The sequence below is a fragment of the Dreissena polymorpha genome, chromosome 7 (genome assembly GCF_020536995.1).
Source record: "Dreissena polymorpha isolate Duluth1 chromosome 7, UMN_Dpol_1.0, whole genome shotgun sequence".
Lineage (NCBI taxonomy): Eukaryota > Metazoa > Mollusca > Bivalvia > Myida > Dreissenidae > Dreissena > Dreissena polymorpha.
The window spans coordinates 92,789,012-92,811,419 of record NC_068361.1 but is presented as its reverse complement, the minus strand read 5'-3'; the positions used below and the strand labels follow the sequence as shown (position 1 = coordinate 92,811,419).

The 22,408-nt window shown below is 35.0% G+C and overlaps 1 protein-coding gene across 6 annotated transcripts in view; it reads right to left on the bottom strand.

The window, feature by feature from the left end:
- The window catches only part of LOC127836813 (microtubule-associated protein RP/EB family member 1-like), a 72,644-nt gene that overhangs the window by 39,213 nt on the left and 11,023 nt on the right, over nucleotides 1-22,408 (bottom strand). For 5 of the 6 annotated variants that reach the window (XM_052363413.1, XM_052363411.1, XM_052363415.1 and 2 more), the window contains exon 2: nucleotides 167-300. In XM_052363413.1, coding sequence (XP_052219373.1) covers nucleotides 167-287 — 121 coding nt within the window. In that variant the 5' untranslated portion in view covers nucleotides 288-300. Of the gene's footprint in view, nucleotides 1-166; nucleotides 301-21,244; nucleotides 21,291-22,408 lie in introns of all 6 variants that reach the window. The other variant, XM_052363414.1, reaches the window with a different exon arrangement.

Below are 22,408 nucleotides of genomic sequence, written 5' to 3'. Positions count from 1 at the left end.
GTCTGTTCCAAATCAAAACTCTGTCAAGTGGAAAGTGTCGTCCCTTATTAGACTGCACACCCTAATCTGGGACGAAACTTCATCAACATGCATTAAGCCAAGTTTTCCCAGAAAGGGCTCAATTAGACTTGTACAAGAAAATCACTACATTCAAGCGGTGACGTACCTGTACACAATTCCTCAATTTTACTATAACTAGTTTGGAGACTGTCGTTGACCCATGTGATGATGTCGTGTCTACTCAGATTCTCCTGTGTACAACTCGTACTGTACACGTTAACTGCCATGGCGTCTATAGTTCTGAAATCATAAAGACATTAGTGAGATTTCTGGGAAAACTGGGCTTAATGTCGGTGTCATCCCAGATAAGCCTGTGCAGTCTTTAACAGTTAAGGGTCATTCCCAATAAGCTTGTGCAGTCTGCACAGGCTAATCAGGGAAAACACTTTTCGATTTTATGGAATTTTTTGTTTTAAGTGTTGTCCCTGTTAAGATTGTGTGGACTGCAAATTTCAAATACATGGATTGGCTTATGCAATTGTGTGAAAGTATTCACCACTAAAAGTTTTCACAAATGAATTTGATTGCTCAGCCCATGATTTCTTGATTTAAATCTGTTGTGTTGGTCAGCTGGGTGCATAGTTCAAAGTGTTCTGACATGCAATGAATGACGACATGACTTATCAAACTGCTATTAGTTTTTACAAATGTATAAGAGAAAATCCATTTAAATAAATTTTAATTAATTAATTTTAAATATCACTCTGACAGAAATAAATTGGTACATGTGAGAAACATTTGTTTATGTATCTGGATTTTTCACCATATTATATAGTTGTCAATCACCTCAGTGCTCACACTTTTCCTGAGTAAGCTTGGTTACAAGTAATAACTAAACATCACATTATCATCCACATAACTATTATCCGTTATTGGTGATAGGGCTTAGGCGGTGGGGGGTAAATTGCCAGATATTGAAGAATACATGTACAATTTTAAAGGCTGTTTCATTGAGAACATATACATGTATCTGCAGGCTGTTGGGCAGATGATGATAATTAACCTCATGGAGAAATCATAAATTATAAATAAGATTCTCAAACCCCTGGGCCTCATTAAGTTACATGAACTCCCATCACAGCACTGTTCTTTTCACTAACTCACATTCCCACTAACTGGCACTTGTTAACAGTACAGAACACAAAAAAAACATTTCATCCACTTATACATTAAAAATCAAATCTCAGTGAACTTGCATTAATAGCAGTAATTCAAATACAACATTAATAAACACATTTATCCAAATAAAATAAGAAGGAATTTCAATAATCTTTTGAACTGATAATGTATTGACCTGAATCATCCTTATATCAATTATAAACCACATAATGATAGTTGACTGTTAAAAGATAATCTCTTGTGACACATCAATGGAAAGGCATTATCAAACTTCAACCTTTTTTAATCCATGGCATTCATGGCTTTATTATACCCCTCACTAAGACATATAAAATACTGAATACTGTGAATTTTCCATAGACTGTCAGTCTGTCTATCTGTCTGTCTATCCGTCTGTATGTCTGATGACCTTCAGTCTGTAGACACAATGCTGTCCAAACAAAAGTACTCCTACACTATTCAACAGGTCTATTATTATATCTTTGTAAAGCACATTAAAACACAATATATAAACAATTCTCACTCACTTCACATCTTTCAACAAAATTTATGGCAAGCAATTTCCTTCCTGCCAGAATTCATCATTATATAAAATCATTAAGTGTTCTATTAAAAAACTATACTCTGTATTTAGAAAACACTCATACGTAATACAATACACTGCAACGCCGATATATCGCGGTTGTTGGGGTCCAAAGATCGCAAACGCGATATATCCGGCGCGGGATATAACTCGAGAAATGTCTAACTAAAATGTATTGCGGTTAATTTGTCAAATTTGCCCAATGTTTTCATTTTATATACGGCGCTACTACATATTTGTATAGTGATAATTGCAAACAAATTCTACAATAAACATTTTTCATAACTACATATGTATCTTTATTTATCATAAAAGCCAAAATGTAAATTATATTTTTCATTTTCATGTACGATCGCTCGGGAAAAAGTTCAAAACAAGAATTCTTGCCGTAAAAAACATATAAAATATAATTGTGCATTTATACGAATTTACGCTTATAAATAGTCCTAATGAAGGAACTGAAACAGTCGGTAACGATACAGCGTATTTGAATTATATTTTATTAAGAGAAAATGTCAATGCCACATAATTCGTGAGTTACCGCGGTACTTACGTTGAAATTTACAACCAAACTTTTAATGGAAATAAAATTATCTCAATGTTGTACCCGCTACGAAACTTTTATTTAGAAATAAATACACCCATGCCAATTTTCGCGCGCTTTTTATCAGAACAAAGAAATTCATGACCAGTACCGAAATTTAACGATTTATATACCAGTAAACTGCCATTATTATCTTTGAAATGACACTAATTGGTTATTTGTTAAGTGTTAAAAACAACCCCAGCCGTGTGTACACTGTCACTTATCGACTGTTTTTCACGCTTCACTGCGTGCCATAGTAAGCCGCGACATATAGGGTGTTAATACTAGCTAGAACCGGTTTGCTTAAGTTAGCAAATTCTAAGTTTAAAACATGTCATTTAGTGATCATGCTCGTTGGATTTTTGGGAGCCATAGCCAAAGCGCGATATATTGGACAGCGCGATATAACGGTCTGCGATATATCGGCGTTGCAGTGTAGTTATGAACGACAACTTCTTTAAACATCTGGTTTTGTGAGCACCCCACAGCAGAGTATAATACCTGTGTTCCTTTAAATCAAATAAATGAGAGAATTAATTTTTTTAAATTGTGAACAAATAACGATAACACAAACAGCTGTCTTCATTTTTTTTGCCTGCATGTCATTACTGGCCAACCACCAAAAATCATTATTTTCTAAAAAAAATCTTATATAAGCCTTTGTGCCTGAAAAAAGATCAAGCGTTATATTAGCAAATTCAGTGCTGAACATCTTACAGGTGGTTAGCATGTGGCTATGATATTAATATGTGAAAACATTATTTTGAATGATAAATAATCAAATAAAACAAAAATTCAACTGCTCTGAAAAAAAATCACTACCAAATATATATATATAACAAGGTATTCAACTCAAAATAACCCGAAAACGGGGTGCATCCCCTTGAACAGCCAAAACTTCATCAGTTATGCAGCGATTTGCACAAACTCTACATCTTATTCAACTCAGAACATCTATGACTTTTGCCTTAAAGTTTTAAATGTCCAGATTATGTATATAAAGGGAGGAGGTTAAGAGCCAAGTCAAATGTGCATCAATAACAGCTTAATTGTCATCATCAGTTGCATAGTTGACTGCAAAACACCATCATACTTTTACTGTTGATTTTGTTATTTACATATTATAGTAATACATGACTGTATACTACTTTCATAGACCTACAGCAGTGTGTATTGCAAAGTTTATAAGGTCCTTCCAGGCCAGAGGCTCATTATAGCTTACTAGACTCACACAAGTTGAACATGAATTGAAATTAATGTTATCACACATTGGTTAAATTTATTATGTCCAGCGATTTTTTTCCTTCTTTATAAAGTACCGGTAAACGGCACTTTCCCAATTACGAAAAAACTACAAATTTCCCAATTGCTGTCCAAAAATTTCCCAATTTAAGGTAAAAAAAAAAAGAAAAAAAAAAAAAGATGCGTTTGTGAAACACAATGTCCCCCTATATGACATTTGACTTTGACGGATGACCTTGACCTTGTGAAGGATGACCTTGACCTTGACCTTTCACCACTCAAAATGTGCAGCTCCATGAGATGCACATGCATGCCAAATATGAAGTTGCTATCTTCAATATTGCAAAAGTATTTATAAAATAAGCGATTTGGGCCACATATATTTGACCTCTGACCTTGAAGGATGACCTTGACCTTTCACCACTCAAAATGTGCAGCTCCATGAGATACACATGCATGCCAAATATGAAGTTGCTATCTTCAATATAGCAAAAGTTATTGCAAAATGTTAAAGTTGGCGCAAACAGACAGACCAACAGACAGGGCAAAAACAATATGTCCCCCACTACTATAGTGGGGGACATAAAAATAATTTTTTTTTGGAAAATGCAACATTTAGTTAGTTTCCCTATGCAGCTCTATGGTTTGAATCTAGGTAAATATAATATTGACAGCTTGAAAACACTTAGTTATCAATTTTAAAGTATTTGGGAGCATAAAATCAAATAAACCAATTTCCCAATTTGAGGGTTTCACAACTCGATTTTTCCCAATGTTCAGGTTTTCACGACTCAATTTTTCCCAATTGGACCGGTACGGTACGGGTACTTTTCCCAATTTGACAAAAAAATCGCTGATGTCTAATCACACCCTCAGTCACTCAATTATGTCATATCAGACCTTTCATACTGAACTCCTGTGCTCTTACACTGATCATTGCAACCAACACATGTGAAGTCATTAAATAATCTCAACACAACCAGTAATTGTCAGTTATGAAAACTTCACTGACAATTTAATCATCAAATCAAATAAGGCAGGGCTTAACACTAACTTTTTTTTCAACTAGCCCATTCGGGCTAGTAAATGCAGAACCTACTAGCCCTGACCAATCTTTCATGTGCCCCGACCAAAGTATTATCAAAACCTTTATATTTATCATTTAACTTGTATTTTCTTGTGCGTGGAGATGCGCAATTATGATTCAATCATTTTTATTAGCTTGCCTTACTAATGCTAATGAATTCAATATTCATCTACTTAAGACATCTATTTGTAATCTTCACGCAATTTTGGGAGAAATTTCCTCTTTTTTTTTCCCTCATACTTTCTCTTACTTTCCTTCTTCCCTTTTCTTTTTTTCATCCGAGAAACCCCCATCCCCACCCGTAAGCCAAACTTAAACAACGACATGAACGTTAAAACCTTTTTACATAGATTGCCGCGGTTGCCGTCTGACAACAAACGGTAAGTGAATCTTAGGTGTCGCAAAATAACAAATAACGTGCTACAGTAGTGGTAACAATTGTACAAGGTTAACTCTCTACTAAATGCCGGGATCGACCATTAATATTAGTTTTGATAATTCGAATTGCGTAAAAAAGATTGTCAAAACACTTCTAATCGATCAATCAAATTAAAATTATTTAAAATTGATAAATAAATAATAATTTTATATTAACTTTGTGTTAATGTCGAGTTTTACACCTTCATCGATCCCGGACAATCCTGGGCGATCCCGGCTTATAGTTTAAAACGTATTTTAAACGAAAAAACATGTCACTTCGAGGAAACCAATCAAAACCGTATCTATCGGAATTCTGTTTAAAAATAGGTACTGACTTGTTTTACCAGGAAAACTGCCGGGGATTTTCTGAATTGTCGGCCTCTTTTTGATTGCAATCAGGGGGTTCCAAATCTACTTCGAGTTTTGATCTGTTTGTAGTCTCAGACTTCAATCTGGTATTTAATTGTCATCTGATCATACTGTATTAAGATTTTTGCATCTTTCAAAAGCTTATTTAAAATGCAGTTTATTGATATAGAACACATAATCCAGCCCAAAATACACACGACCGCTCGGGCATGTTACTGGGACATTGGCTAGCCCGGACCTAGGTACAGGCAGTGATTGTCGTTCGGACGTGCCTTAGTGTTAAGCCCTGAATAAGGGATTGACCAAATTAATTTTGTTTACCGTATTTTACCGTGTATAGCGCGCTCCCATGTATAACGCGCATGCGATTTTTTTAAGCAAAAATGGAGAAAAAAAAAGAATTCAAGATCAAAAACCTGAAAATTGGGCCGAAAATGGCCGCCATTCTTATATTGCGCAATCATTTAATCTGAGTTTTTCGGGTGCTTAATGTTTTGTTTTAAAGTAGGGAGCGTTTATACGATCAGTAGCATGGGTTGCAAAGCACTATATTTTCGACAATTTTTAAGATTATTCTCTCGAGAACACCGTAATGTCCTTATTGTCGCGCACTGCGCGTGTTTTTTCAAGACCCCTGCGCGTTAAATTCGAACCACTATTACCTATTCCTCACATTTGAACAGTGTAACATTTTCATTACCTGCCGCTCACAACATTGTATGACATAGTCTTCTGCAGACCCGCAACATCGCAATGTCCAATTTTACGCAAATCGTCCGTGGATCCCATTTTATTTTTCATCGACTTAAATATTTCCCCATTAAGAGATGCTTTCGATTTAATCCAGTTTGACCCGGTATTTCGCGCCGTCACTGCGTCTAGTTGATCGGTATTTATAGTGAGTCAAACAATACACCCGAACGCTCAATTCCATACAGTTGGTGTTATCGGCGTAAAGCCATTAGACAAATATCATTTGTTTGCTCTATTGAAAGAAACTAAAATGAGTCTATATCTCTATTGTTGGTTTGTAACCTACGTAGTATACTCACACGGTAGCATATTAATGCAGAGATAGGAAAATCATTGATAAATGTATTCGTCGTTTCAATGCTTAGGGCCGAGAAATTTCGGCAAATCAGAACTCAACTAACGTATAACACTTGCTCAATTAACCGTTTAACTCCACCTCCGTTCTCTGCAAAAAGGTTCGAAGGCGGAGCTTTGCACGTGCTATTATTTAATTGGACGATTGCCATTGAGGAACAAACACACGATTGGTTCGGCATGTTGATTGCTAGACAAAGGAAGCCAATTTTGTCGGCGAGAAACTTGTCGCTTTATTGCTTCAGACAGGAAGCGGCTTTCCTTTGATGACGTCAAACTGTCAATTCACATAGAGTGCAAATTTTTGGAATTGCTAACATTAAAATTTGGATTAAATTATCAAAATAAAGCAAAAGCGAAGTTGACAAATATGATTGAAATAATTAGCGTCAGTTCAAATAAGACGTTTTGCGTTGTAAATCAACGAGTTTTCATGACAACAAAAACTTAAACAAACAATACCGCGACGACGCGGGGATTGATATACCTCGATTTTTTTTAATGAACAATCAATAAAGAAGTGTGAAAACACCAACAAAGACATTTTTTCATCTTTTAATTTTTGTCAAAACTGTTACTACCCCGTTCATTCCTACCCTTTCCCGCTTTTTGTTGTTTCGACAACGGCCCTTTCAGTCTATAACATTATAGGGTGTAGTTTTCTGCAATAAAAAAAATGGCGGCAATTGTGGAGATTTACGATTATGAAATGGATTTTTTGCAATTTAGCAACCAGGAAAGCGTTGTGTCAATGTATTACGCGCACTGAATTTTTATTTTAAAATTTGAAGGTAAAAAACTGCGCGCTATGCATGGTAAAATACGGTAGTAGCTTTTCACACTAAAAGACTTGCATTCAAACAACCTAGACTTTTAAACACATCAAGGAAGTTGTCCAAATATTCTTCTCTTCCTGTAGCAGTTTTAACCCTTTCAGTGCTGGAACCGAATTATGAATGCCTTTGCAAACAGTTTGGATCCAGATGAGACGCCACAGAATGTGGCGTCTCATTAGCATCCAAACTGTTTGCTATTCCGATAGTATTCTTTGAAAAAAATCGCAGAAAATGCTTATTTTAGAAATTAAACAGACAACATTTTAGCAGACGACAAATTTCCCAGCATGCAAAGGGTTTACATACACCATTATGAGTAGCTGATGTCAATTTATTTATTATTAGCACATCGGAATGAATGAATGACAATGAGATATTACTATACATAAACCACAAATTTAACTAGCTGGAGTAATTAAGGTCTCAAAAAATATTTTTTATTTATTTACCTATATCCCTTCATTTTTCCTCTGAATAAAAATTAGCACAACAACACAACAACAATGTGCACATTACATCTAGGGAATTCTCACTTGTCAAAAAAGTGGGCAAAACCCGGTTTTAATCCGTGTTAAAACCGTGTTAAACCCTGCGGTATTGGCACCGGGTTAAAGCGTGTCTTTTAAACACACTTTTTGCTTACCGACTTGGTTTTTTGTAGGTAAAACCTGGATTTCACTCACATAAACCAACACGCTTATACCTTCTTATACCAACTTAAACCAACTAAAACTAACTTAAACCCACTTAAGTGGGTTAAAAGTGAGTGTGTTTTCCTTATCTATGTTGGCTTTTAAACCCGCTTCTACACATCAAGTCGGTTTTTCCTGTTCTTAAGCGAGTTAAAAGTGGGTTTTTGTTTGAGTGTTAAGTGAGCTAAATGTGTGCTTAACTCAGATTAAACGCAGTTAAAACACGCTTTAAAACCGAGTTTTACCAACTTAAGTTGGTTAAAAGTTAGTGTGTTCTCCTTTATGTTGGCTTTTACACCCGCTTCTACACATCAAGTCGGTTTTTCCTGTTCTTAAGCGAGTTAAAAGTGGGTTTTTATTTGAGCATTAAGTGAGCTAAATGTGTGCTTTTCACAGATTAAACGCAGTTAAAACTAGCTTTAAAACCTGTTAAATGCTCAGTAAAAACCCACTTTTCACCCACTTGAAAACTGAAAAACTTTTTTATGATAAGAACAAAAATATCATAAATTAAATTCTAATTACTTTTTTTCAAACGATAAAACATAAAACTTTACATATATATCCATATACACAGCATGATAAAACTATTTTGACAGACATGGCATTGTTATAATAAAATATAATAGTGTTATAACATAACATTGAACACAAAGAAAGAACTGAAAAAAGTAAGATTGTATGGAATAAATACAAACAAGAGATGTGGATGTGTTCGTCAGAAACACAATGCCCCCTACTGCACCGCTTTGAAATAAAATTTCTATTTATCATTTGGCAGGTATAGAAATTATCTCTCTTTGCTTATTTCTTCCATTGGATTTTGACCTCTGACCTTGAAGGATGACCTTGACCTTGCACCACTCAAAATGTGCAGCTCAATGAGATTCACATGCATGCTAAATATCAAGTTGCTTTCTTCAATATTGCAAAAGTTATGACCAATGCTAAAGTTTTCGGACGGATAGACAGACAGACGGACAGTTCAACTGCTTTATGAGACTCTACCGGGAGCATAAAAATAAGTTAATGTTGTTGAAACAGGTGCAAATCTATATAACAAAGTGAAAACAATGGTTAAATAATCATTTTAACAGCACATTTTATTTACAAAGACTTCAGTCTACTTGTGCATCAGCCGCAGATGCCTTAAACAACCTCTCATCTTTTCTTCAACATCAACCGAAGGCTTGTCAAAGGTTTTGGCTATGACATCTGAAAAAATATGATAGACTATTCATTCAAAGCCTGGTGTAAAAGTCCATACATCAGGTAGCATGATTTTGCTCTTGGGGCAAGAGTTTAACCTTCAAAATTAAAATATGAGGGAAAGAAATCTGTTCAGTAGTAACCAGAAATATCTATAAATAACAATAAAGATGACAATAATCATAAAACACAACCACAATAATTCACTGTACCCAACATTTACACTTTGTCATGTGTATGTTCATCTATTTTTGCTTCAAATTGTGTTGTTTTTCCTTTAAGTTGCAATACATTAACTTATCAATTTACATTTCCCAGTGACAATACATAAATATAATAATGATCATAATTAATTCAGTAAACTAAATAAAAAAAGGATGAAGAAATGACAATACAAACCTGTTAAAACTGTTCTTCAGTATTCAAAAAAAAAACAGTTGAACTTCTTTTCCAACAAACTTATTGTTGATTTCCAAATTGTAGTAAAATACACATTGTTTTCATCACACAATACTTCATGCTGACAGTATTTCAATACATTTTACAGAACAATTATAAGTCTTAATGTTAATTTAATTTAGCTCAATTCAATTGCTGAAACCAGCTTGTTTTTCAAAAGTTGTTGTTTTCAAATAATTTCCTGTGCAAAAAATTGAACCAATCAAAAGTCTTATACCTCATTCCAGCCTTATGTCTGGGCAAACCCTATCAGTAGCCTTATCTGCCCCTGATAATCAGTACCCTGTTTAGCTCTGAATGCCTGACAGATTGTTATCTGTTTATTGTTAGTGGTGTGAAAAGGGGTGTTTTTAGGTATTGTCTTGTTATTTTGTTGACTGTTTATGTAACACAGGTCATGTTTGGCATCATATTATTTTATTGCAAATTAAGAAAATGGATACAATGGTATCATATGAAAATATCAAAATCTTGCATAACTTATGTACACAAATTAATAGATTATTTCCAAAATAATGTTTCCAATACCATAATTATTTAAATATGCAGATTTAACAAGTAAATACTGTTTTAAACAAATATAAACAATCATATAAGATTGTTTTAAAATTTAAAAAAAATAAAAATTTTAAGACATAAAACAATCATAAGATATTGTTTATAATAAAAACAAATATAAAGAAAAAAATCAAAGCGAAACACAAACTCTTTCATTTTCAGGTATAAAACTAAGTTTTATCATTTTTATAGTTTTTGGCAGTGATACTTGTTGTCCATCTGTGAACCTGTGATGTTCTGAAAGAGCCATTTTCATCCAATATTCACTAAAAAATTATGGGGAGCACACACATTTACAATAGGGACAATGGCAAACAAGCTGTAAAAAAGCCCCTTTACAATTGACTTGTATTATATAATGGCTATAAACATGAAACAAAGACCTATTTGAAGAATTCTTGTTTTATTGATGAGTATTATTTATAAACAAAAGACCAACTTATTGAAAAGTGTGTTTAAGTGAGTCTTTCAGCCTGGTTTCAGCTCTCAAATTATTTACAAAAAGACCAATTTAAACTCGCTTAAACCCACTTCTGTTTAAAAAGGATCAACTTCTGTTGTAAAAGACTCGCTTATAAAACAAAAAGACACACTTAAACACACATAAACCAACTCATAAATAAAAAGGCTCACTTTTGACACAAAAAAACTGACTCCTTACAGAAAAAAACTCGCTTAAACACACATCTTCTTAAAATAACCAACTTTAAACTCAGTTAAGCACAGTTTAGCGCACATAAAACTCGCTTTTAATAGCAAAAACCAACTTCCGCTGAGAAAAACTCAGAAAAAACACAGTTTTATGTTGGTTTAAGTGTGTTTTGGTATGAAAGTGGGTTATTTTTTTGACAAGGGTTAATTATCACTCACTTGGGCTGAACTGCATTTGTAATTGAATACAGATCACTTTCACTATATTTGCCAATTTGTACTTGTATTTCTATACTTCATTGTTTTAAATGACATTAATTGGCATTGTATTTAATATTGGCATGCACATTTCACTAACAGTAAGATAAATATCAGCAATTGAAATTTGAACTTGTATTTACTATATCTCAAAATGAAGCAAAATTAACTCTTGGGACTTTTTCTGTTTTATAAATATTATAAACAACCTTTCACCAAACTTATGCATTAATTTCATAACTGTTACAAGTTTGCAACATTTTTTTCAAGCTATTCATTAAAAGTAGACATTCTACCAAGTAATTTATACTTCTATCATTTTTTAACACCAAGAAAGCGTGTTTTTTTTGTAATTATACAAAGTTGTGTAGATTAACAGATTATCTGAGCCAATCAAATTCAAAATATACCAGCAAATTTTCCTTAAAGGCTTGTGATTATTTTGATCAATGGGCATGATGCTCTTGTTTGTATAATATGAACATATGCAAAATGAAATAAATTGCATTAGCCCACTTTTAAAATATGTGCAGGGCTTAATAGCCCTCGTCCTTAAAATATGTGCTCATCTTGTTGATTTGCAGAGAAATCTCCCATGTTCTCTATGCAAAAACTACTAAAACAGTACATGAGGGCTATCAGGGCAAAGTGGAAATTAACATGTATATCACCCATTCCATTAATTGTAGAGAGGTTGAAATCAACAAAACTCACGAAACGCCATGTTTATACTACATAATCATAAAAATCCTCCATTCCAAATGAAAAGCATATGCAACAAAACTGAAGAAACATAAATTGACCCAATTTTTTAATTCTCAAGTCAGTTTCACAGGAAAATTCAACAGAAAAATCAATAAATACAACTTACATGGGATGGCATAGATGAACATTTTTGTAAGAATGATATGGACACTTGTATGACTGTGTCGACACCGAATTACGAGCAATGTTCCACAATTCCATAGCGCGATTTCTTTGTCGCAAGTGATACTTTTCGTCTTTTACTTCTGACTTCCACATAATGTATTCCCAGCAATAAGATTATTCCCTTATTTTATGTGCTTTTTGACTGGCGATAGCCAGGAATAAGCCAACACACAAATTCTGTAAATCGGAAGCATTCCTGGTGACAGATGTGTCCAGGAAAACATCAATAAAACTTACTTTCATTAAAAGGTGTGTTTAAGGTTAGAAACTGCTGTGTCTATAATGTAGATTGTAAATAACTACTGTATATCATGTAGCACAAGTTAAAGACTTGCATTTGGTAATATACAGACTCAAATGAATTTGTTTAACAAGTTCATATTAAATGTTATACATGTATAAAGTGCAGCGAATTTTTTCCTTCTTTATGAAGTACTGGAAAATGGAACTTTCCCAATTAGGAAAAAAACTACAAATTTCCCAATTGCTGTCAAACAAATTCCCACTTGAAGGACGCTAAAAAATATTTTTCTTCTTTTTTATAAATAAAATGCAACATTTTGTTAGTTTCCATAATTTAATATATATATATATATATATATATATATATATATATATATATATATATATATATATATATATATATATATATATATATATATATATATATGCAGCTCTGTTGGTTGAACATAAGTAAATATAATATTGACACCTTGACAACATTTAGTTATCAATTTTAAAGTATTTGTAAGCAAAAAATCAAAAACACCACAGGGCCCTTGCTACACTTTGGGGGATTGGGGCCAGGGCCTTTAGATGGGGGAATTTCACTTCGTTTTTGGCGAAAATGGGAATTTTAGAAGATCTTTTCACCAACCATTCAACACTTAAAATTGCTATATTTTAATGTAATTTAAATAAATATACATTTAATCAAAGGTTAATAACACGATACCAGCTGGCAACATAGGTAAACAAGAGCACCGCCTTGCGGGTGCAGACCGCTTATCCATTTTTCTTTTAAAAGGTGAAGAGACCTATCTCAATACTTCAATCAAAAAAGCTGGAGGGGTGGGGTGGAGAGGGGTGTATAGTGTGGGGTGTCGTCATTTATTGCATCATCTTCCAAAAATAAGAAATGAAAATAAAAAAAATAATAATAAAAAAATTTGGGGGTGGGATTCTTGGGTGGGATATTTTTTTTTTGGGGGGGGGGGGGGGTATAGTGTGAGGGTGTGGTCATTTATAAGATGATCTTTCAAAAATAAAACAAAAGTGCCAAACTGTCACAAGATACGCCCATTTGAAGGTTTTGGACAACTTGATAACTTTACCATGACCCATATTTGAACTAGACCTACATATCATCTAGACACAACTTCTGACCAAAGTTGGTGAAGATCAGATGAAAACTACTTCAATTAGAGAGCAGACACCATGCTAAATGCTTGAAATTCACTAAGTGACCTCGTGATCTACTTTTTGACCCTGCATGACACATATTTGAACTTGACCTAGATATTGTCTAGTCTCAAAACTTCTGACCAAATTTGGTGAAGATCGGATGAAAACTAGTTCAATTAGAGAGCGAACACCATGCTAAATGCTTGAAATGATGTTAGTGACCCTGTGACCTCGTTTTTGACCCTGCATGACCCATATTCGAACTTGACCTAAATATTGTCTAGATACAACTTCTGACCAAGTATGGTGATTATCGGATAAAAACTACTTCTATTACAGAGCGGACACCATGCTAAATGCTTGAAATGCACTAAGTGACCCCTTGACCTAGTTTTTGACCCGGCATGACCAATATTCGAACTTGACCTAGATATTGTCCAGATACAACTTCTGACCAAGTTTGGTGAAGATCGGATAAAAACTAAGATATGTAAAATTGTGTTTTAGTCTGAAATGAAAACACAGGCCTTTTCCACTCTATTTTGGGAAAACGCCACACTGGAATTTTGGGAATTTCATGTCGTGATCATGAAACTTCATAGGAACATTGATGATGACTGGCAGATGACCCCTATTGATTTTCAGGTCACTAGGACAAAGGTCAAGGTCACAGTAACAAAAAACATATTCACACAATGGCTGCCACTACAACTGACAGCCCATATTTTGTTTTTGCTTGTTGACAATTTTCTTTTGGCATCTTGAAGTTGGAATTTGGATATTTTTTTTCTATTGGGAAAAAAACAACCAGATTTGCACTGGGAATGAGGCCCATATTCGGACCCGTGGCAAAGGGCGGAAAAGGCCTGTTTTTGCTTGTTGAAAATTTTCTTTTTGCTTGTTGAAAAGGGACGAAGTTGTTGGCATATTTTTCTTATCTTGTTTTCTTATTTTGGCAACGTAATATTTGCTGTTGTGTGATGCCATTTTGATGATTTATCATAACCTGCACAGTGTGCGCGGTATTGATCGATACAAAGACCAGAGCTCCAGATAAGGGCCGTACAGCCGTAAATATGGCTTTTTCATGAAGGTTTACGCAATTATTTTTATAAACTGGACGTACAATTACGACTTTAATATCCCTTATACGCATTTACGAAACAAGATGCGTTTGTGAAACACAATGTCCCCCTATATGACGTTTGACTTTGAAGGATGACCTTGACCTTGTGAAGCAGGCTTTTTCCGCTCCACTTTGGGAATATTCCACACTGGAATTTTGGGAATTTCGCGTCGTGAAAACCCCCATTTTGGGAACAAAATTGGCTCAATTGGGAAAAGTTATCGCATGTAATAGTGTTTCTTATATTTCAAAGAAGCCGTTAACTGGTAAATAACGACTATTTTAATAACTTATTAATAAATTTTTACAAATATTATGAACATGTGAGATAAGTGCAGGTTTTTTAATCTGAATTTGGGGAAAAGGCCTGGCCTTTTTTGAGTTGAAAAAAATCGTTCGAAGCGCCGGATTTTGAGGAAAATAAGGAAAGTCTTAAATAATCATTAATATATTTTACAGTTTTTAAAACAAATTCAAGGCAACAGATAATTTAATTATGCAACACTTTCTATTTTCTACACCGGATCAGATTAACTTATATATTTTAAGGTAAAAAAAAAAAAAAATTGGGAATTTTTTTTTTCAATTGGGAAAAAAACAACCAGATTTGCATTGGGAATGGGGCCGAATTTCGGACCCGTGGCATAGGGCGGAAAAAGCCTGTGAAGGATGACCTTGACCTTTCACCACTCAAAATGTGCAGCTCCATGAGATACACATGCATGCCAAATGTCAAGTTGCTATATTCAATATTGCAAAAGTATTCATAAAATAAGCGATTTGGGACACATATATTTGACCTCTGACCTTGAAGGATGACCTTGAACTTGACCTTTCACCACTCAAAATGTGCAGCTCCATGAGATGCACATGCATGCCAAATATCAAGTTGCTATCTTCAATATTGCAAAAGTATTTATAAAATAAGCGATTTGGGCCACATATATTTGACCTCTGACCTTGAAGGATGACCTTGACCTTGACCTTTCACCACTCAAAATGTGCAGCTCCATGAGATACACATGCATGCCAAATATCAAGTTGCTATCTTCAATATTGCAAAAGTACCATAAAATGAGCGATTTTGGCCAAATATATTTGACCTCTGACCTTGAAGGATGACCTTGACCTTGACCTTTCACCACTCAAAATGTGCAGCTTCATGAGATACACATGCATGCCAAATATGAAGTTGCTATCTTCAATATAGCAAAAGTTATTGCAAAATGTTAAAGTTGGCGCAAACAGACAGACAGACCAACAGACAGACCAACAGACCAACGGACAGGGCAAAAACAATATGTCCCCCACTATAGAAAATCTGGCTGTACCAATACGTCCGCGTCGGCGCGTCGTGATTTGTTGGTCTCTAACCTAACGGCGCTTTTCATCAATTTAAAATTACCAAAAAAGTGTAGACTTGGTTCAGGTATTATTGTCTATTCTGTTGTGTGATTTCCGGTAACCGTCAAAAACAATATGTCTGCGTGCAGGGAAGGCCAGGTAAATCGAAAGCGGTTAAAACAAACACACTTTGTTGTCATATAATGACCACATAAGGTCGTCAAACCATCCTGACATTCAATCTGTAACCCAAAAATACATTGTCGCCCCGATATTAAACGATTTGATTGCATCGGTGGCCAAATACGTTAGAAAACACGATGGGAAACGGATGAGACAATGACATTAGTGTTCATTTACTTAGGCTTAGCTTACTAGTTGGCTTGTGTTTTTTTGTCAAGAAAAAAAATAAAGAAATAGTATTTTAATAGTCATGAGTTTTAATGTGTAGTTGTATTTGCATCATACATGAACTTCAGAATGGAAACACTAATAATGTGACTGTTTAAGAAGCTAAATATATTTTTTATAATTGCTGCAAATGTTTCTTTAAAGTCAGTTATACATCCTTCAATATCCAAGAACACAGGTAGTACAGTACTACCTGTATTTTTGGATATGGTAGTACATGTAGTACTAATTGATTTTTAGCGTTACGGTACTCCTTTTCTTTCTGTCAGTGGCAGTACCGTTACTAATATCACAAATCCTTATCTCGAGCTCTGAAAGCCGGGGCTCAAAACAAGCGGATTTTCCCCCAATGTTTAGTTTGCGGATTAAGGTAACGTTATTTTGCGCATTTTAGAGGCCGAAAAAATATCAACTTTGCAATCATTGGAAGTTGGAATTGGGATTTTGTTTTTTCAGTTGGGGAAAAAAACAACCAGATTTGCATTGGGAATGTGGCCCATATACATACCCGTGGCATAGGGTGGAAAAGGCCTGTTATATATCAAACAAATTGAGCCCTGACCGATACACATTGATGTTTCACATAAATTTACTTTCGTTTTTGACAGATTTTCAGAAAAAAAATGTACATATTGCATCAATCTAAATTAAGAGTTAATTGATGATTGGTTGAATAAAACAAGAGCTGTCAGAGGACAGCGCACTCGACTATTCGAGTGCTTGACAGTACAACGTAAGCCATCATGGGGAAATTGTTCATATTCAATAATTAATTAGACGATCTTTCAAAAATAAAAAAAGGAGGGGGGGGGGGGGGGTAGGGGGGGGTGAGAGGGGGGTATAATGTGGGGTGTGGTAATTTATTAGATGTTTAAAAAAAAAATTGGGGGTAGGGAGGTTTGGGGGGGTGGAGGGGTGAGAGGGGAATATAATGTGGGGTGTGGTAATTTATTAGATGATGTTTAAAAAAAAAATATTGGGAGGGGGGAAGGGATTCTGGGTAGGGGCGTGGGGTATTGTTTGGGTGGAATCCATTGTGGTATTCAGGTAAGTGTTGTTTTGTCAAAGTTATAATTAAATGTGTTCATAAATAAAGACGTTACGGCAATTTAAGCAAAATGTTCAATCATCTAAGTTTAAAAGGGGCCATAATATTGTCAAAATGATTGATACAGTGGTCTGCCCTTGTTTATAGGTTGGGGTCATGTTGGTAAACAAGTATGCAACATATAAATGCAATGTCAAAGGATATATGAAATATTTGGGGAAGTACGCAAACTTTAACATAGATTTATCAATAATATGCATATTGGCCATATTCTAAGTATAAAAGGGGCAATAATTATGACAAAATGCTTGATAGAGTTGTCTGCTCTTGTTGATAGGTTGGGGTGATGTTGGTAAACAAGTATGCAAAATATAAAAGCAATATGTCAAGGGACATTGAAAATAGTTTGCGTAACATTTGCTGCATATTCTAAGTGGAAAAGGGGCCATAATTATGACAAAATGCTTGATAGAGTTGTCTGCTCTTGTTTATAGGTTGGGGTAATGTTGGTTAACAAGTACGCAAAATATGAAAGCAATATGTCAAGGGACAAAGAAAATATTTGGGTACAAAAAATTAAACATATGCACGCTAACGCAGACGCTAACTCTGGGGTGAGTAGGATAGCTCCACTATATATATTTTATATATAATAGTCGAACTAAAAAGTGCTCGATGGGCGTACATCGCGTTGAACGATAACATATGCCTCTGTCCCAAATTGAAGTCAAATAGAGGCATGCCCCATATTTCAAATAATGGATTCATCGGCATAGTGCACATATGTGTGTTTACTTCTGGAAAATGGAGAACATCTCTGTTCATAAAATTCTTAAACACCAGGGTTTTACAAATCCACTCGCCCACTTGTAATTACGAGTAGAACTCGGCTCCAGAAGAGTGAATATTCCGGCAGCGCTCGTCCTGCAGGGCGAGAGGCATTTCTGGCAGAAAAGATCTAAATTTAAAGTTTTAACACATCTTTACCAAACAAAACAACGTTTAATCTGCAATTTAAAATTAACCGGATGTTGATTTCTCCACACTGCCATCAAATGAGTCCTGTTCCCGTTACACGCTGATACCGGTATGTTCCGTGAATGTATCTTTTCAGTAGAGCAGTGCTCCAGCTAGGATTTGAAAAGGGCAAGGGGGCTTTTTTGTCAAAAGGGCACTTTCGACGCGCAGTATTTTGTCAAAAGGGCACTTTCGACGCGCAGTATTTTGTGAAAAGGGCACGTTCGAGCGCACAGGTGTTTCTGGAATGCTTCCTATTGCATGTAAATTTATATGTTATAAATAATTGTATTATTCCCATTATTATTAAACCAATCAAATATAATGTCTACAATGAGGATTAAACTAATTACAATGTAATAAGAGATTTATGAATTATCATATGTAATGTTTTATTTTATTTTTATTTTTTTTAGGGGGGGGGGGCAGGGCGGGGGTTCGGGGGGGGGGGGGGGGGGGGGGTGGGGGTGGGGGGGGGGGTGGGGGGGGGGGGGGGGGCAGGGCGGAGGTTCGGGAGGGCAGGGCGCGGCGCCCTTCGATATAGGCCTAGCTGGAGCACTGATATACGGTCTTTTAATACTACTAAAAAATTAGTCTAAATTCATCACATCTTTACAGGGTATAAGAGCCAGCCGCCAGCCAAATTGGCCGTTTGAAATCAGATTTGGGCCGGTTGAAAATCGCTCAGATTCAGACAATCAGCAATTGACTTTTTGAAATTTGCGTGTCTTTCCGGTATTTTGCTCCTTTTCGCTATTAAGCAAAGGCAGCGCTTGATTATCTCCCTTAACACATTACAACAACAACAACAATGATAAGGCGCAAATTGGAATCGGTCAAAAAGCAGTCAAATACTTTGACGTTCTTTTCATCACATGGTTAGATTTTGTTTCTGATTGCTTGCGTTTTTTTGTGTTAATGCAAATTTTTTGTTGTTGTGAAAGTTTGTTTTAATTCACCTACGTTTTAAACTAGATGTGTCACACAAAATGTGCATGGTAGACGTGTATACCGTCTTTATCCTAATAAACGCGCCTGGGCGCGATGCAAATCACAAAGAGGGCACGTTTATTTCACCCTCCTTTAGGTATAATATGAGCCAACATCTAAAATGTGTAAACCGGTATTTGTAAAAAGTTCCAAGCTTATTTAGCAATTGTAAACATATCACAAGTTTTATAAGAATACTAAACCCTATTATCATGCGAAATGAAAGGGCTGTTGTCAATATGACCGTAGTGAGAACTGTAACAGTACGCGTGGCCGAGATATGAACAGTGTTAATAAGTGAAGGTTTATGGTTACGGTAGCTTCAGCCCAGCGTATCGCATATTGAACAACCTGGGTAGATCCGTATTTTAAATGCACGGTGTAAAAAAAAAATGTAACATGACTTTGACATTTTAAACTGAAAACACCGATACAATACAGAGATTTTTTTTGCTTTTTTTTTTTACAGCCTGTGCCATTTGGATTGGGAAAATTAGCGCGATAAACCATGAAATTGTGAAAAATAGCGCCATAAACCATGAAATTGGGAAACATCATAAATATGATTATAAGAACAGAATTAAAATTATTAAAGTATGTTTGACAGCATTTTTATATTATAAAGTGCTAATTTAATGTGTTCTTACAATGAAGACAATGTTAAGTTAATATCCTTCCACATGCATATTGAACTTGCAATAATCTATATAGATTCTTAAATATACCATTTAATCATAACCTCTTTAACAGTAAGAATTTAATTCAGTATTTTATTTTTTTATTAAATATCATGGTGAAAACATTAACAAATATTTAAAAAAAACAAGATGCGTTTGTGAAACACAATGTCCCCCTATATGACGTTTGACCTTAAGGGATGACCTTGACCTTGACCCTTCACCACTCAAAATGTGCAGCTCAATGAGATACACATGCATGTCAAATATAAAATTGCTAGCTTCAATATTGCAGAAGTGACATTACATGAGCAATTTTGACCTATATATTTGACCTTGAAGGATGGCTCTGACCTTTCACCACTCAAAATGTGCAGCTCCATGAGATACACATGCATGCCAAATATCAAGTTGCTATCTTCAATATTGCAAAAGTATTCATAAAATAAGCGAATTGGGCCACATATATTTGACCTCTGACCTTGAAGGATGACCTTGACCTTTACCTTTCACCACTCAAATTGTGCAGCTCCATGAGATACACATGCATGCCAAATATCAAGTTGCTATCTTCAATATTTCAAAAGTATTCATAAAATAAGCAATTTGGGCCACATATATTTGCCCTCTGACCTTGAAGGATGACCTTGACCTTGACCTTTCACCACTCAAAATGTGCAGCTCCATGAGATACACATGCTTGCCAAATATCAAGTTGCTATCTTCAATATTGCAAAAGAATTCATAAAATGAGCGATTTTGGCCACATATATTTGACCTCTGACCTTGAAGGATGACCTTGACCTTTCACCACTCAAAATGTGCAGCTCCATGAGATACACATGCATGCCAAATATCAAGTTGCTATATTCAATATAGCAAAAGTTATTGCAAAATGTTAAAGTTGGCGCAAACCAACCAACCAACAGACCAACCAACAGACAGGGCAAAAACAATATGTCCCCCACTACTATAGTGAGGGACATAAAAAACACTTTAGTGGTCTTGCTATGTCAATGATGTATTAAATGGAGTTAAAATAATTTATTTCATTTCTTTACCTTTCAACATCTTGCACTTGACATCCTCCGTTCAATGCCAGGGGTTCTGAAATATTTTAAGAGTCTACTTGTCCATGGACAAGTTGGACCCACAAATTCACTTGTCCGTACCAAAGAAGTACTTGTCCGTACTTTAAAGATAGATAAAGGAAAAGGTCATTACAAATAAAGCAAATAATACAAGCATACACTTTTGTTAACTTCTATTTTAAATTATAAACATAGTTAACTAGAACATTCACATGAACAAAAAATACAAGCAAGATGTGCCTATAATAAGATCACGTTTAAGTCACACATGATACCATCTAGGATATTTAATAATCTCAACATGACTTGACAATTAACTTGAAATAAAATAATCTCCGTTAATTTTAAGTATATAATTATCCGCTAATATAGGAATCTCCTTACAAAGTTTACATTTACACACATCGGCAACGTTTTCAAGCCAAGGAAAATCAATTAGCCAAGACTCAACAAATTCTCGTTTCCGCTTGGCGTCGTATGTTTATCATATTCATACTTGGCTTTTCTCTTCTTTTCCGACGCCGAACTGATTTTATCATTGGTCTGATTAGCGTCATGGCTTGATGTTAAAGTGGTTTTATTATATAAAAATCGAATGCAGGTCCTTAGAACATGTATGCGGCCATTTGCAATGTACGAAAAGTGTTATCTAATGCGTAATTGGCTGTTGCTATACACATGTGTGCTGGTTTCTCTATTAAAATTGTTTTCTTATGCATGATTGGCTGTTGCTATATATACTCGTGGACTTGTTTACCTCATTTAATAATTATTATCGGAAAATTACCTACCTCCAGTTGAAAAAGTGTGCCAGTCCGCAGATTATTAATAAGCTATTTATATAAACTTTCGTTTTTGATTTTCGGAAAATTGAGTAGTTTTGTTCTCGAAAAAAAATTACCACGGAAATTTAACTTGTCCCCGGACAAGTCAGCTTTCATAAATCATATATATCGCGGTCGGTGGGGTCCAAAGATCGCGAGCGCGATATATCCGGCGCGCGATAAAACTCGAGAAATGTCTAACTTTATTGTATTGCGCATAATTTGTCAAATTTCCCCAATGTTTTCATTTTACATACGGCGCTGCTACATATTTGTATAGTAATAATTGCAAACCAATTCTACAATGATC